The 17,510-nt window shown below is 38.4% G+C and overlaps 1 protein-coding gene across 1 annotated transcript; it reads left to right on the forward strand.

Annotated features, from left to right (window-relative positions):
* Positions 1 to 3,763: 3,763 nt before the first annotated feature.
* Positions 3,764 to 4,711, forward strand: LOC125913730 (olfactory receptor 56A3-like). Its single transcript, XM_049618920.1, has one exon. It carries the CDS (start codon positions 3,764 to 3,766, stop codon positions 4,709 to 4,711), a length of 948 nt encoding a protein of 315 aa, XP_049474877.1.
* The last annotated feature ends 12,799 nt before the right edge of the window (positions 4,712 to 17,510 follow it).

The following is a 17,510-nucleotide window of genomic DNA, read 5'->3' on the forward strand; positions in this document are numbered from 1 at the left end:
GAACAGCAGTCAAAAAGAATGAAGTGGGTGTACACAGAAAAGCATGGACAGATGTTTAAGATTTAGTGTTTACATCCGATCTATAACCCAATGACATTTATATAAATCCAACATCCAACCTTTTCTCCCCTAAGCATACAAGCAGCTAAATAAGCATACTTAAGATTAATTAGGTGTATTTTAAGAATCCCGGAGTTTTTACTTTCTGAGGGAAAAGAGAAATAAGAGCGATATTGAGATACACAGAAGAAAGAATAAAAATAAATCAAAAGAAGGGCTTTCAAGAGACAGATGACAATGACACATCATAGGGAATATAGTCAATGGTACTGTAAAAGCTCTGTATGGTCACAGATTGTAGCTACACTTGTGGTGACCATAGCATAATGGATAGGCTTGTCAAAACACATTGTTACACATCCGAAACTAGTGGAAATTTATCTGTCAACTACACTCAAAAAAACTAATGAAAATAAATATATAATAAAGAAACCAATCATGTTTGCTCCAATTATGGAAGAGTATGAAAAATTCACATGAAGTTCAAAATGAAAGTTAAAAAAAGGAACAATCATGGTTCCTAATACACAGTTATACATACAACCTACTTAAATTTTTCTCACTAAAGGGAACATTTCTATTGACTTTTCTCTCTGAAAAACATACTGCATTTTCTCAGGAATATGGTTTTCAGGTTTCTCTTGCATTTTCATCATTATAATGCAATGAGAAAAGTCACGATAAGTTAGTATGAATACATTCATTAGGATGGTTTGGGGGGTACCTATCTAAAAATTGTGTTCTGGAAGCCCATGAGAACTTCGGAGCGAGCTTATTGGACCCAATGGAGGGCACCGAGTGTGCACATGCAAATACTGTGAACATGGATTGATGTAAGACCTCTACCCCCAGGAGACTAACTGCGTACAGAACACAGTCCATGTTGGGCTGGATTACCAGAGCTCCTTCCTTTTAGAGAGAAATAAAATCATTTGCTTTTTCCACCTGCCTGCCTGTCTGTCCCAGGAGGACATTCTAGGCACAAGGAATTAGGGATGGAAGGTTCCAAGAGGGCAAAGTCCCTAAGGCTCTGGAGTTATAACTATCCACAGATACTTCAGGAACTAACTGAAACTCCAATATCAGTGGAGCCAGACCCCTGCTCCATGCTCTGTAAGTGAGACTGGATAGAGGGTGCCTGAGACACAGCTATACCAAAATTAGCCAGAGCGTAGAGGAGATCTTTCTCTTTAGTCCAGATCTGTGCTCCATTCCATTCCTGAGTCACTATTGATGAAGTAGTCTGAAAATAGGGCAGTAAACACTGCATCCAGTCTCAGGTCAGGAGGTACATGTGATAACCTGTGCTCTGAGACCTTTCCTTTTGCCCTCCTCTTGCTTCTTTGGATCTTTTCCTGGGTGAATCCAGATATGCAGAGAGTAGGAATTTCTTCATAGGAGATTAATGAGTGGAAGGAGTCAGGAAAGCATATCATTTGGAGCTCAGATTAGAAATTTTTGGGTTTTCATCTGTGAATATGAAAATTTAGGAGTTATGGGCAAAGAATCTGTCCATAAATGCTTGAATCATGACATAGGAACTAAATTTAATCTGTACAACTACAGGACTGAGGACACAGACATAGTTGGAGCGTTAGTGAGAGTCAGAAGATAGTTCCTCAGATTTCAGCTCAATCTAAAGAGTTTCTAAAATCTACTGCTGCCACAAACAGAAAATTGTGCACAGATCATAGAGGTATCTGTCACTGTTCAGATCAATGATGTCTGAAAAAGTACTTGGGAGAGATGTCTCACAATTCTGTCTGAGTTTATGGAGTTAGGTGGTCCCTAAAAAGCCTTCCCTTCTTCAAACAGGGCTTCCATAGTGCTATGCTGGGGCCTGTCCGGCAGCCTGGGAAAAAGTTTGCCCTGCAGGGTCTCTGCTTTTGTCATTGCCCTTCAACCTCACTTGGCTTCTTCATTCTGTCTCTACCTGGAACCAGTAGTTATTAGCTCTAGGTCCTCAGCCCTCACGCTTCATTGGCTAGCTCTGATTGCAATCCAAGATTGAAAGAGAGGAGAAGAAAAACATACATGGTCTCAGATGCTTTACTTCTAGGGTAGGTCAATGCTTGTTGAATCAATTGTAGAATGAAGAATATGTAGGAACATTCCAGAGAAAAGAGGAGAAAGAGTCAGTAAGTAGAAAGAACAGATAAAAAAAGTCCTCCTAGGCTGTCCTTAGAAATTCTATCCTGGTGCTAGACACAATTATCCCAAAGTACTTCAGGAGAAAAAGAGAACATACTTCTTCCTCTTTACTTCTCCATGGATACTCATGTCTGAATTGCCATTTCTTCCATGTGGCTGTACTCTCCAAAGCCCATTTCAAGACTTTTACCTCTGTGCATTCAAAGAAACCCTAATTCGTTCCAAGAATACTCTGACACCCTTGAAGAAGGAAAACTTCTTGGAGATGGTAAGATTTGTGTCTCTCTTGCAAGGGTTAGTTGAAACAATTCTGTAGAGAGTAGAATCAGAGAATACAGTAAGCAAAGATCAAATGACTAAACCTAAACGATGAAAATGGTGTTTAGGGGAATATTTTAAATTCAGCAGCCTGATATTGTACACGCTGTGGGTCACTGTGGCAAAGACTGGTCTGAGCTAGTGCTATTAGTTATGCCTCAAACCTATATGTGAATGAATCCTATGAGAAGTTTGACAGAAAGACAGAGTTCAATGAACATAGCGTTCAAGACAGGAGAAGGACCTTAGGTCAAAACTGAAGGCTCAATGTTTTTTCCTATGGGTTTTTATCTTCAGAAATCTCCTGCACTTCCAGTATCTCCCAGCCTTTGTGGCCACTCCACCATGGCAAAGCATAGAACTACTAGACAAGAAAAAATGGATTATTATATTGAAGATATAAAGAGAAACAGAAAGGGAATAAAAGAACTTTAAAGGTAGACTTTATCACCTTCACACTATTGCAATCAGAATTATCAAAATTCATCTTTTTCCATGACTGGTATCACTCTCTCATACCTATGTGTGATTGCCTAGGCTCCTTTTAAGACTCTTTCTTCCAAAAGTTAAGAATCCTACAAATATAAACATGTATAGGGGAGGGGCAGTTATTTGGCAGGACCATACCAGCCTAATTACAATCACTTTTTAGACAAAATGAAAATTATCCTACGTTACTTTCAGGGTACCATTTTAAAATATAATTAAACTCCATTTGAAAACTCAGAATGGGGGTGCCATGGACAACTAGGGACATTCACCTGAGTCCCTATTTGTGCCAGTTTCAACTACTCACCTGCACACATTGTTATGGTTAAATTATCATATAGTAGTCTATGTGGCCATTAAAGAAAATCAAAACCCAAAGGAAGAAACTTGTAAGAACAAATTTAGCAACTCACTGGTCACAAAGTAGTTCTAAAGTAATTTTGTCCCTCTCTTTACTTTTGGCAAAGATACAACAATTCTATTAATAATCATCCTTGAAAGAATCAAGCATGTATAAGTAAACCATATTACCTCTGTTCTCTATACTGTTCACTGGTAAAATCATCCAAGTAGCAAGGCACAAAAGATAAACAGATGAAGTCACATGGCTCTGGATAACCCGAGGCTCGTGCATTTCACCTAGGTGAAGCAAATTTTCTAAATCCAGGTGTCTTGAGTCAGTATCCAATTTTTATCTTAATTTTACAGATCACTAAAAGAAATCTATAGAAATATATGACAAAATATGACAGCGCACCAAAATGGCACCATCTCCTCTGAGGTTTCAGACTTCCTCCTGAATTGTTTTGCCAGGTCCCCTAGCTGGAAATTCTGGTTGTCCCTGCCCCTCAGCTTCCTCTTTCTTTTAGCCATGGGGGCCAATAGTGTCCTCCTGATCACCATCAGGCTGGAGGCATCTCTGCATGAGCCATTGTACTACCTGCTCAGCCTCCTCTCCCTGTTGGACATCATTGTCTGCCTCACCGTCATCCCCAAGGTGCTGGCCGTCTTTTGGTTTGACCTCAAGTCCATCAGCTTCTATGCCTGCTTCCTCCAGATGTACATCATGAACTGCTTCCTTTCCATGGAGTCCTGCACATTCATGGTCATGGCCTATGACCGCTATGTAGCCATCTGCCACCCACTGAGATACCCATCCATCATCACTGACCAATTTGTAGCCAAGGCTGCTGTCTTTATTTTGGCCAGGAATGGCATTTTAACAGTACCTATCCCCATTCTATCATCCCGACTCCATTATTGTAGGACAAATGTCATTGAGAACTGCCTCTGCGCCAATATGTCTGTCTCCAGGCTCTCCTGTGATGAGGTCACCATCAATCGCCTCTACCAGTTTGCCGTAGGATGGACCCTGCTAGGATCTGACCTCATCCTCATCTTTCTCTCCTATACCTTCATACTGCGAGCTGTGCTGAGACTCAAGGCAGAGGGTGCTGTGGCCAAGGCCCTGAGCACATGCGGTTCCCACTTCATCCTTATCCTCTTCTTCAGCACCATCCTTCTGGTCTTCGTGCTCACTCTTGTGGTGAAGAAGAAAGTCTTGCCTGATGTGCCAGTCTTGCTCAACATCCTCCACCATGTCATTTTCTCAGCCCTCAACCCCATTGTGTATGGGGTGCGAACCCAGGAGATCAAGCAAGGAATCCAGAGATTACTGAAGAAAGTGTGGTAATAAGGACAATTAGATCTCTGCATTCCTCACATAAAATGAGTTTTGAATCAATAATGGGTGAGTGGGCTTAATCATATCTATGAATTGCAATCTCAAAATGGGTAATTTGAATATTGTGTCTTCTTTAAAAACTTAAGCTTCACTGTTAAGTTTCCCTTTTCTCACTTCTCCTTTAGGAATATCTTTTGCCCCTTTTGCCTTTTCCCATACATATTATCCTATATTGACAAAATACTGGGATTCCTTGGGGGAGGTTCCAAAATGAGAAATTTATGTTCCTGAATATACAGCTGTTATTATGTCATGCCTTTACATTCTTAAATACACAACTGTGGCTATTTGGGGGTAGAGTTGTGTAACATGTAATGAATTCTTATTCTCATTTCTACAGAAGGGATCATATTGGAGAAAAAGATATAGCAGTGAAATTTCACTCCTGAATATGGAAGGTTGCTGCTTCTCTCTAACTGGGTCTGCAGTTGGGTGATCATTCTAAATGAGCATTGCAAGAGGACAGGGTTTTTCTGTCCTGGATTTCTCATTTGTGCAACAATTATCAATGAGGTCGATTATAGTTAAGAGACTCTTAAATTCTCCTCCGCAATGGATTTGTGCTTTGCACATTTATCTTTTCAATCCAGAGTGTCACAGTTTAGTTCAATCTAGGGTGTGCAAAAATAGTTTAACTAATGAGTTAAAGATTTCAAAGACTGTGTATATGATCCCGTAATAATAATTTAAATATAAAAAATATAACATCTGAACATTTTTTTCATATTAACTGAACAATTTCTAAGAACACTTTGTGTCCTGGGAATTCTGTTAGCTATTAAGACTCAAAAATATATGGAAAAATGTGGCTTTTGGGAGTTCAAAGTTTTCTTAGGAGGAATAAAATATGAGTTCCAGGAATATATTCTCAATGGGAAAGAATGGGGAATGCGGTAATGTACCTACTGGTAGTAGAGTACCTGGAAACTTAAGAAAGCACTGGATAGAGAGTTAAAAGTCTGAATTACAAGCCTTGAACAGCTACCAAAAAAGGATGGCTTCTTGGAAACAAAAGAGGTGGTCTCATTGTGTTTCATGTTACTCATCAGTTACTCCTGAGAATAGTGAACAATTGTTTTAGAAAACCCTTTCTAAATATAAGCTTTTGTGCCTCAGTAGCAACCTATGAGTAAGTTTCCTTGTTTATACCATGAAAGGAAAATCTCTAAACCATCTAATGCCAAAATTGTCGCCCAAATCTAGGTCTTTCAGCATTCACAGAAAGCACCTGGATTCATCCTTGACCACTTAAGCTTTCATTCAGCACAAGTCTGTTCATTTATTTTAGTTCTCTGCCTCACAGTGATGAATAACAAGTTGGTATTTCATTCCTCTGCTTCTGGTTATCACTATGAACTACTATTTGGAAAGTAAACATGTACTCACATAATTAAGAAGCAATGGTTAAAAGCATACAATCAACATTTTAACTGGGAATAATATATTTATCAAAGGTAAAAAAAGAATGTCAAGATCTAATTAGGTTCATACCATAGATAACTTTTTTCTTTCTTACTTGAAAAAGAATTCCCCAATATCTCATTCTCTCACCCATTTCAACATAAGAAAAATGACTTTGTTGAAAGTGTGCATAACCAACAGAAAGGTCTTATAAATATGAAGAAATAATACGTTAAGATAAATTGAAGCTACTATCTCTTAGGAAATATTACAAGTCTACTAGTTTAAACACTATCATATATTAACATCTGCTCATTAAGGGACCAAAAACTTTCAGAACTAATCTCTACCAGAATCACATTGCATAACAAAACCAGATCTCTCCTATCAGCTTTCAAAAAATTTGAGCACTGAATGTATAAAAAGGGCTACATCAGTCTCCAAATTAGACTGATAAAATCTTTGTATTTTAAACATATATTTTTGTTAAGTACTGGGTGTTGTATGTAAGTAATGAATCTCTAAATTCTACATCTGAAACTAATATCACACTGTGTGTTAACTAACTGGAATTTAAATAAAAACTTGAGAAAAAAATGTTTTGAAAGCTTTGCTTTATTGTGTTTATACACAGCTTTTACAGGTTTATGGCTCACATCAAAGCAGTATTGACAGATCCATTTGATAAACAATGGATCAGTATTGACAGATCCATTTTATCCATCTGATAAACAGATTAACGATGGCTTTATCCCATTAAAATAATTGATACTAATAAGTATCTCCTCTAGAACAATGTTGTCCAATGTGAGCCACACACACAGACTTAATTTTAAACATCTTAGAAGCCACATTAAGATATAAAAAGAAAAGCTAAATGGATTTTAATAATTATTTGTTGAATCCAATATGTCTAAAATACTATCATTTCAAAACTTAATAAATATGAGAATTTAATAAATATATCTCATTCTTTTTTTTGTACACTAGATCTTCTAAATCGAGTGTGTACTTTACATTTATAGCATATTTCAGTCAGGACTATCACATTTCAGGTGCTAGTAGATAATCAGGACTATCACATTACGTGTGCCAATAGATACCATATGGATCAGTGTAGCACAAGACATATGGATTTAAACAGCATATGAAAAATGGCTATGAGAGAAATGAATTGAGGAAAAACATATCCTTCTTGGGAAAGAGCTAAGCAAAATTCTTTCTTCTTGGCTGTGTTTTTCTCTTTTTTATGTTTTTCCACACGGAGGAAAGGAAGCCAGTGTTTTAGAAGATGAATAATGACTTCTTTGTCCTAAGATGCTGCGTTATATGAGTGCTTATGGCTTAGAAACCATTTCTAAACCAGTGTGAGAGGGTAAAATAAGAGAAGGCTAATCTACTGGCTTTATACAACACATAGTCCTCGAATCCTGCAGCAACAGATTTGAAATAGAGCTATGCTTGCCTTGGAAGTAACAGAACCTAAGAAAAAATGTAAATAAAGACTTTACTCATGATAAGGCAAGAATCTAAGCGCTAGGGGAAGCAATAGATGTTAGTGTCAAAGGTTTATCAAAAGATAGATGATAATAATCACACTTTGTAAGACTTTAAACTTTTCTTACCAGTATTTACATGTACTCATGTAGGAACATTTTTTTAAGTTTATTTATTCTGAGAGAGAGAGAGAGAGTGGGGTAGGAGCAGAGAGAAAAGGAGAGAGAGAAACCCAAGCAGGCTCCACGCCATCAGGGCAGAGTCCAACACATGGCTCCAAATCATGAACGGAGAGATCATGACCTGAGCTGAGATCAAGAGTCGGATGCTTAACTGGCTAAGCCACGCAGGTGCCCCCATATTAGTATTTTAATTCGTTATTTCGTGCCCTATTATTTTAATAAAATATATTTAAAATGAAATTTTTAATAGTGAAAAGTGTCATAATTATTCAATAAAACATATGAGTAGGAAACCAGACTTAATACCCCAATCCATAAATGTTAAAGTTCAGATTTTGTTGGTGAGACTTTTCACTTTTCTCACACATCACCATAATTAGACCCTTCTTTCAATGGCTAGAAAAAGTGAGACAGATATTTGGGGGCAGATCCAGCTGACACTGGATATTGGGCCAGGAGAACAATGCAGAGCACAACAGAGAAAGGTAATGGCCCTTCAGGCCCACAGTTAACATCATTTTATCTGCAAAATATGCATTGACACCTATTATAGACAAACCCTTGTTGCAGGGCTGGGGTTGCAGGCAAGGTCCATGTTTATAAGTGCAAAGGGCCTGTGCCTGGAGGAAGAAGTCCAAGAAGCAAGGGGGAAATGTCAATATATAGGAAGGACACAGCCAAAGAAAGGCTAAGGTAGAGGTCTAAAGCAGTGGCCACTTAGCAGAAAGTCAGAACCCTAATCTAGAATAGGATTTGAAGGACTAGGTAGAATATTGCTTTAGGAACTTGAGTTTGAGCCAAGGAAGTAACACAATCTTATAAACTGAAGATATGTAGAGGAAATTGGAGCTGAAAAACAGGATGCCCTTCATCAGAACCAAACACAATCCAGAGAAAATGTACCACTGTGTAGTCTAATAGAAATAACTCAATACAAAGACCTATCCCTTCCAAAATATTATTCAAATAATTACATTATATCTCCAGCATTCCTAGATTAGGTGCCACATGGGTAAAAATTGAGACAATTCGTAGAAAATCAGACCTGACTACATACACTATAACCTAAGAAAAGAATAGTGATCTAATTCCAGGACGCAGGACACATTGTCCTTTGTCAGTGAGAGTTTTCAAATTTCTTGTAATTAACAAACACTTGTTTATATTTTCTTTTTGTATAATTTAAATCTTGCTTAAATGTTGTGAGGTCTATTTTGTATATATGAAGATGAGGTTACGTGTGATACTGTATGATTTTAGTGAGTGTTTCAATTCTTATAAATCTGGTACTGCCTATAAAAGGGGATTTGATAGCAGATTTGACACTGCAGGAAAAAATACAAATACAGGTATAGAAATTTAAGCTACTTAAATTAAAACATAGAAAAAAATAATGCTGAAAAAAATATAGAGTGACCTGATAATAGATGAGATAATATTAACCAATCAAGTATTGATGAAGTTGGTAATTGAAGGTATAAACAGAGAGGAATTAGGGGAGAAAAACATGGTGACAATATAGTCAAGTTTATAAAATCAGTAGAAATAAAACATGTAGTAAAAATAGAAGAAGGATAACAAGGGGTAAAATGGAAGTAAACTTCTATGAATTCGTATTTTATATGTGAAGTTGAGTATTATTTGAAGGTTGACTGTGTTAATAGAAAAATGCATATTTAAATACTACAATTGCAACAGCAGAAATTTTCTTCAAAAAGTTCAGATTTTGGGGGTACCTGAGTGGCTCAGTTGGTTGAGCATCTGACTCTTGATTTCAGCTCAGGTCGTGATCTCACAGTTCATGTGATGGAGCCCTTCCTTAGGCCCCAGGTTGGGCATGGAGCTACTTGGGATTATCTCTTTCCCTCTCCATCTGCCCCTCCCATGCTCATTCATTCTCTCTCTCTCTCTCTCTCTCTCTCTCTCTCTGTCAAAAACAAATATTTTGGGGCTCTTGGGTGACTCAGTCAGTTAAGCATACAGCTCTTGATTTTGGCAGTCTCAAGTCATGAGATCAAGCCTGGCACTGATTCTGCCTGCTTAAGATTCTTTCTCTCCCTGCCTCTCTGTTCTTCCCACTGCTTCTCTCTCTCTACAATAAAAAATTTAAAAAATTTAAAAATAAAAGTAAATAAACACTTAAAAACTAAATTAAAAGCCCAGATTTTTAAGGCTGTATAGTCTCTGTTACAGCTACTATGCCAAATAGAGTAAAAGAAGTCATGAATCAAGGTGCCTGGGTGGCTCAGTAGGTTAAGCTTCAGCTCAGGTCACGGTCTCCTGGTTCAGTTTGTGAGTTTGAGCCCCGCCTTGGGCTCTGTGCTGACAGCTCAGAACCCAGAGCCTGCTTTGGACTTTGTGTCTCCCTCTGTCTCCGCCACCCCTCCCCTGCTGGTGCTTTATCTCTCTCTCAATCTCTCTCTCTCTCTCTCTCTCAAAAATAAATAAGCATTAAAAAATTGTTTAAAAAAAGAAGCCATGAATGGACATTAATCACATCAACATAGCAAATGTATATGGTTAAATCGATGGATCAGGAAGGGGTGGCAATTTTGACCCCCTGGACACATTTGCCAATGTCTCAACAATTTTGCTCATTACAACCATGGGAGGCAGAGGTGAGGATGGAAATGTGCTGACAACTAGTGAGCAGAGGCCAGGAATGCTGTTGGATATCTCACAATATATAGGACAGATTCACACACACAACAAAGAATTGTCTGACCAAGATGTCAATGCTACTTGAGAAACCCAGGTCAAAATAATCCGAATAAAAGCCAGAAATAGACATATGGGATTTGGAAGGGAAAAAAAACAAGTGTCATCTATATGCATCCAACTGGACATCCATCTGCAAAGAGATACATGATAGTTAGATGACTGATTGATACATAGATAGATAATAGGTAGATAGATGATAGAACGATGATAGATAGATAGATAGATAGATAGAGATAAATAGAGACAAAGACCTTCCACCCTTCACAAAAATTTATTCAGAATGGATCATGGACCTCAATGTAAAATGAGAAACTATAAAAGTCCTAGAAAGTAACATAGGTCAAAAATCTAGATAACCTTGGGTATGGGGATGCCTTTTTAGGTGCAACACCAAAGACACAATCCATGAAAGAAGAATTGATAATCTGGACTCATTAAAATTAAAAACTTCTGCTCTGAGAAAATCAATGTCCAGAAAATGAAAAGACAAGCCATACACCTGGAGAAATAATTCCAAAGAGAACACACCTCACCAAAGAAGATACACAGATGGCAAATAAACATACGAAAAGATGTTACACATCATGTTATCAGGGAAATACAAATTAATACACCAAGGAGGTACCATTATACACTTATTAGAATGGCCCAAATCCAGAACATTGACAACAACAAATGCTGGCAAGGCTGTGGAGGAACAAGAATCCTCATTCACTGCTGGTGGGAATGCAAAATGCTACAAGCCATACTAAGTAGATGAATGGGTGGTTTCTTACAAAATAAAACACACTCTTACTGTTTGATCCAGCAAGTGCACCCCTTGGGTTTTACCCAAAGAAGTTGAAAACTTATGTCTATACAAAAACCTGCACAAGGATTTTATAGCAGCTTTGTTCACAATTGCCAAAACTTGGAAGCAACCAAGGTGCCCTTTAATAGGTGAGTGGTAAATAAACTGTGGTATATCCAATGGAATATTACTCAGGTCTAAAAGGAAATGCAGCTATCAAACCATGAAAAGACACAGAATAATCTTAAATGCATATACTAAATGAAGAAAGACAGTGTGAAAAGGCTACATGGTATATGATTTTTTCTATATGACATTCTGTAGAAGACAAAACTATGGAGACAATGAAATGAACATGGGCTGCTGGGTGAGGGAGGGAAAGTGGTGGAAAGATGAATAGGCAGAGCACAGAGAATATTTAGGTCAGTGAAAATACATAATACTGTATGATATTATAATGATGGACATATGCCATTATTCATCTGTCCAGATCCACAAAATATACAACATGAAAAGTGGACCCTAAGGTAAACTATGGATGATTATGTTGTGTCAATGTAGGTTCACCCTTGGTAAAAATGTATGATGTTAATAATGGGGAAGACTATGCATATGTGGGGATCAGGGATTATATGGGAAATCTCTGTACCTCCCTTTTTATTTTGTTGTAAACCTAAAACTGCTTTAAAAATATTAACTTTAAAAAATCAGAGTAGTAAAAACTAAAAAGGGGGGGGCAGAATATATACAAAAGCAAATGATCATAAGAAAGCTGGAATGGTTATACTAATATCAGACAAATTTCCAATTCTGATATGGTCAGATAAATTCCTAGCAGGCCTGCTAATCTTGCAGATATCCTCTATGTATCTCAGGGCTGAAGGCACTGAAGGGTGAAGGAAAACATGAGGACACTGGATGGAAACCGAGCCTGAGGGAAGGAAATGGTGTGGGCAATTCATCATTTCTTTTGACTTTAGCTTGAATGTATAATAAGGTAAGCACAAAACATGGAGTAATTAAAACCAGAAGTCTTCTTATCTCTCCTAAAAACCTAGAGGAAAGTTTGAGGCAACAACAGCTACTGGAATAGGAAACAAGAATCAAGAAAAGGAGAGAGAGTGTGGAAAACCTAAATTCTGTGTATGAACTCTTCCAAGTCTCTAATTCCTGAAATATGTAGGCACACAGCAAATACAAAGCAGGTCAGACAAAGATAAATGAGCTGAAGTAATATTTGAGCTGTTTTCCAACACAAGTTTCTATTTCAGGATCAAACCAAGTTAACTGTCTGCTTAAACAAAAGCTTCAAACCTCTTTGGAAGACTGTAACAGACCCCACAGCCTCCATAACATGATATCCACAATATCCAGCATAACCGAGGTAAGACTGAAAATCAGTGAAATAGCCATTTTACTATTTACTCTACAACAGTAGAGAAAAAAATTAATGAAACCAGAAACTGACATTAAGATAAATAAAATTAATATATGACTAAGCAAGGGGCACCTGGGTGGCTCAAACAATTGAGCATCTGACTTTAGCTCACGTCATGATCTCACAGTTCATGAATTTGAGCCCTTCCTTGGGCTCTGTGCTGACAGCTTGGAGCCTGGAGCCTGCTTCAGATTCTGTGTACCCCTCTCTCTCTCTCTCTGCCCCTCCCCTGTTTGTGCTCTCCCTCTCAAAAATAAATAAACATTTAAATATGTATATAGAGAGAAGGTGAGTTTGGTGTCTTCCTTTGTTGCCATCTTGTACTGGAACTCAAGAAAAAAAGGAAGAGTTCCAGTACAAGTTAGAAACACAGGAAGACTCCAAACTCACCTCCTCCATGGACACACCAAATCTAAAGCTATTTATAGAGCAATTCCTCCTAAAGAAGAACTGAGTGCTAACTGAACAGCTTATACACAACAAAAGGTATGGAGAACTCCAGGAGAGATGGAGATAGTAATGAAGAGAACCTCCACTCCCAGCGCTGCAAACTGCAGTTGAGATGGACATTACTGAGGGATTAGGAGCAGATATATCTGCCCTGGGGCACAGGGGGGGAAAAAATCCTGAGGTATAAAATAGCAATTTATAAAAGATCCATCCCTAGAAAGCTGTCAAATGGCATGAGTGCTGCTGAAACACGCTATGGTGGAAAGGACTGGCAAGCACTACAGTTTACACTCCCCCTCTACCTTGAAAGGGAAGACTAGGGCAGGGTCTGGAAGCTATAGCCAGCCTGCTATCCCTCAATAACCACTGGGTTTCTAGCCCACACCAACTCCAGACACACGGACACAGAAGAAAAGCTGCGATTTAAAAGAGCAACTAGCATAGAAAGAAGCCAGCCCTAAAATTCCTCCAAATGGCAGGGGCAACTGCTGGAACTCTCTCCAAGATGGAGGGGCTGGCAAGAGCCCCAGCTTATACTCCCTCTCCAAGATGACATCATGAATTGGAGTAGGGTCCAGCCATCCTAACCAACCTACCCAGTGAGCCCAGGGCCCCTCGCCCACACCAGCTGCAGCCATCCCACCAAGATAGCCCCAGGGTGGTGAACACCAGGGTACCTCTGGTCAGTGCTCACTACAGCTCCACCCTTCATGCCGAGGTGACACGTGCTTAAAGTACCCTGGAACACTTTAGGTACACACTGCTTCAGCTTCAGATGGCTTACTAGGGCGTCCCCATGGCAGAGCACTCCAGGACCTCCTAGCTGATAACTGATTAGTCTCCAGCCACTTTCCAGGGTACCCTCATGTGGACTGCCCTGGGACACCCCCACTCATACCAGACTCAGCGCCAGCCACCTCACAAGGGCACCTATGTGCTGAGTACCCCAGGATATCCCAGCTTGAATCTCTTTCAGCTTCAACCGTCCTACCAGAGTGACTTCAGAGTTGAAAGCCCCAAGACACACATGTTTGTACTCACTCCACCTTCACCTGTCCTTCCAGGGCACCCTTTGCACAGAGAAGCCAAAGACTACACAAGACCATACCCACTTCAACTACAGCTGTCCTGCCAGTTCATTCAATGAATAGAAAACCCAAGGACCACCCAACCCACAACCTGCCTTGGCTCCAGCCATGCTGTTCAGGATATCCTCTGAGCAGAAAGTCCTGGAAAACTCCAGTTTATATCCATTTAAGCTTTAGCCATTCTACCAAGGAGTCCTCTCTGCATAGATCTCCAGGACCCCCCAACCCCTGCCACCTACTTCAGGTTCAGCTATCCTGCCAGGGCACCCTCTGCACATAAAGTCCAGGGAAACTGCCCCCTCGCCCCAGCCTGCATCCACTTCAAGTTCATCTGTCCTGTCAGGGGCCTTCATCCCTTTCCATCCCACCAGTGCAGCCCCAGCACAGAGCGCCCCCTAACCCTATCCCACATCAGCAACAGCTCCAGCCAGTCAGTGAAAATCACCAAACACACTTGGGCTACACAGAAAATGATCACACACAAGACCATTCCTTCATGTTTAGGAGAAGTAGCAATTCCATCTAATTCATAGGAACAAACATAGAAAGTCAAACATAATGGAGAGACAGATGAAAATGCCCCAAAAGAAAGAACGAGATAAAACCTCAGAAAAAGAACTGATTGAAATAGAGTTAAGCAATATGCCTGATAGAGTATAAAGTAGTGATCATAAATATGCTCACTGGCCTGGAGAGGAGAGTGGAAGAACTCAGTGAGAACTTCAACAAAGAAACAGAAAATATTAAAAAAAAAATCAGAGTTCAGGAATACAATAGCTGATATGAAAAACACATGAGAGGGAATCAACAGTAGATCAAAGGATGCAGAAGAAAGGATCAGCAATCTGAAAGATGGGGTAATGGAAAGCACCCAAGCTGAACAGCAAAAAGAAAAAGAAGTTTTTAAAAATGTGGATAGGTTAAGGATCTCTTGGACAGCATCAAGTTAACACATATTTGCATTGTAAGGGTCCCATAAGAAGGAAAAGAGAGAAAGGGCAGGAAACTTATTTGGAGAGATAACTGAAAACTTCCTTACCTAGGGAATACAATAGACATCCAGGTTCAGGAAGAACAGAGTTCCAAACAAGATGAACCTAAGGAGGTCCACATAATAATACATAATAATTAAAATGTCAAAGCTTAAAGATAAAGAGAATTTTAAAAGCAGCAAGAGAGAAGCAAGATTACATACAGGGGAAGTCCCTCAAGGCTACTAGCTGATTTTTCAGCAGAAGCTTTGTAGACCTGCAGAAAGTAGCATGATATAGTTAATGTGCTGAAAGGAAAAAACTTGCAACCAAGAATATTCTAATCAGCAAGGTTATCATTCAGAATTGAAGGAGACACAAATAAAAGTTAAAGGAGTTTATCACCACTAAATCAGCCTCACAAAAAAATGTTAAAAGGATGTCTTTAAATGGAAAAGAAATGACCATAATTACAAGTAATGAGACTATAAATAAAATATAAAATATGACAACATATACATAAACAGTGGAGAAGAGAATAAGAAAAAGGTTTTTTTTTTTTAGAATGTGTGTGTTTGAACTTAAATGACCATCAACTTAATATAGACTTATATATCCTTAGGATGTTATATATAAACCTCATGGAACCCAAAACTAAAAACCTATAATAAATACACAAAAATATGAAGAGAAAGATAGCTAAACATAACACTACACAAAGTCATCAGTAACAAAAAAGAGAGAGCAAGAGAAGAGAAAAATAAACAGAGAACTACAAAAACAACCAGAAAACAATTAATAAAATGGCAATTAGTACAAACTTATCAATAATTATTTTAAATGTGAATGTTCTAAATGCTCCAATCAAAAGACAAAAGGTGGAAGAACAGAATTAAAACAAAGAAACAAAAACAAGACCTATCTATATGCCACCAATAAGAGACTCATTTCAGACCTAAAGACACATATAGACTGAAAGTAAACGGCTTGAAAAACATTTACTATACAAATGGAACAGCAACAACAAAAAGCCAGGGTAACAATACTTATATCATAGAAATAGACTTTAAAACAAAGATTGTCAATATATGCAAAAAAAGCATTTGACAAAATACAGCATCATTTCTTAATAAAAAACCCTCAAGAAAGTCAGGATAGAAGGCACACTTTAGTATCATAAACACCATATATGAAAGGGCCACAACTAATATCTTTAATGGGGAAAAACTGAGAGCTTTCCCCCTGAGATCAGGAACACGACAAGGATATCCACTCTCAACACTGTTGTTTAACATAAAGTTGGAAGTCCAAGCCTCAGCAATCAGACAACAAAATGAAATAAAAGGCATCCAAACTGGCAAACAAGATATCAAACTTTCACTTTTCACAGATGACATGATACTCTATGTGAAAAACTAGAAAGACTCCACCAAAAAGCTGCTAGATATATGAATTCAGCAAAGTTGCAGGATGTAAAATCAATGTACAGAATTCAGTTGCATTTCTATACACCAATAATGAAGCAACAGAAAGAAATCAAGAAATTGATCCCATTTACAATTGCACCAAGAACCATAAAATACTTAGGAATACACCTAACCAAAGATATAAAGGATCTGTATGCCAAAAACTATAGAAAATCTATGAAAGAAATTGAAGAAGACACAAAAGAATGGAAAAAACATTCCATGCTCATGGATTGGAAGAACAAATACTGTTAAAATGTCTATACTACCCAAAGCAATCTATACATTCAATGCAATGCCAATCAAAATTGCACCAGCATTCTTCTCAGAACCAGAACAAACAATCCTAAAATTTGCATGGAACCTCAAAAGACCCCAAATAGCCAAAGTGATGTTGAAAAAGAACACCACAGCTGGAGGCATCACAATCCCAGACTTTAGCCTCTACTACAAACCTGTAATCATCAAGACAGTATGGTATTGGCACAAAAACAGACATATAGACTAATGGAATAGAATAGAGAACCCAGAAATGGACCCACAAATGCATGGCCAACTAATCTTTGACAAAGCAGTAAAGAGTATCTAATGGAAAAAAAAAGACAGTCTCTTTAGCAAATGGTGCTGGGAGAACCATACAGCAACATGCACAAGAATGAAACCAGACGACTTTCTTACACCTTACACAAAAATAAACTCAAAATGAATGAAAGACCTAAATGTGAGACAGGAAACCATCAAAAC

This window comes from Panthera uncia, chromosome D1 (genome assembly GCF_023721935.1).
Source record: "Panthera uncia isolate 11264 chromosome D1, Puncia_PCG_1.0, whole genome shotgun sequence".
Taxonomy (NCBI): Eukaryota; Metazoa; Chordata; class Mammalia; order Carnivora; family Felidae; genus Panthera; species Panthera uncia.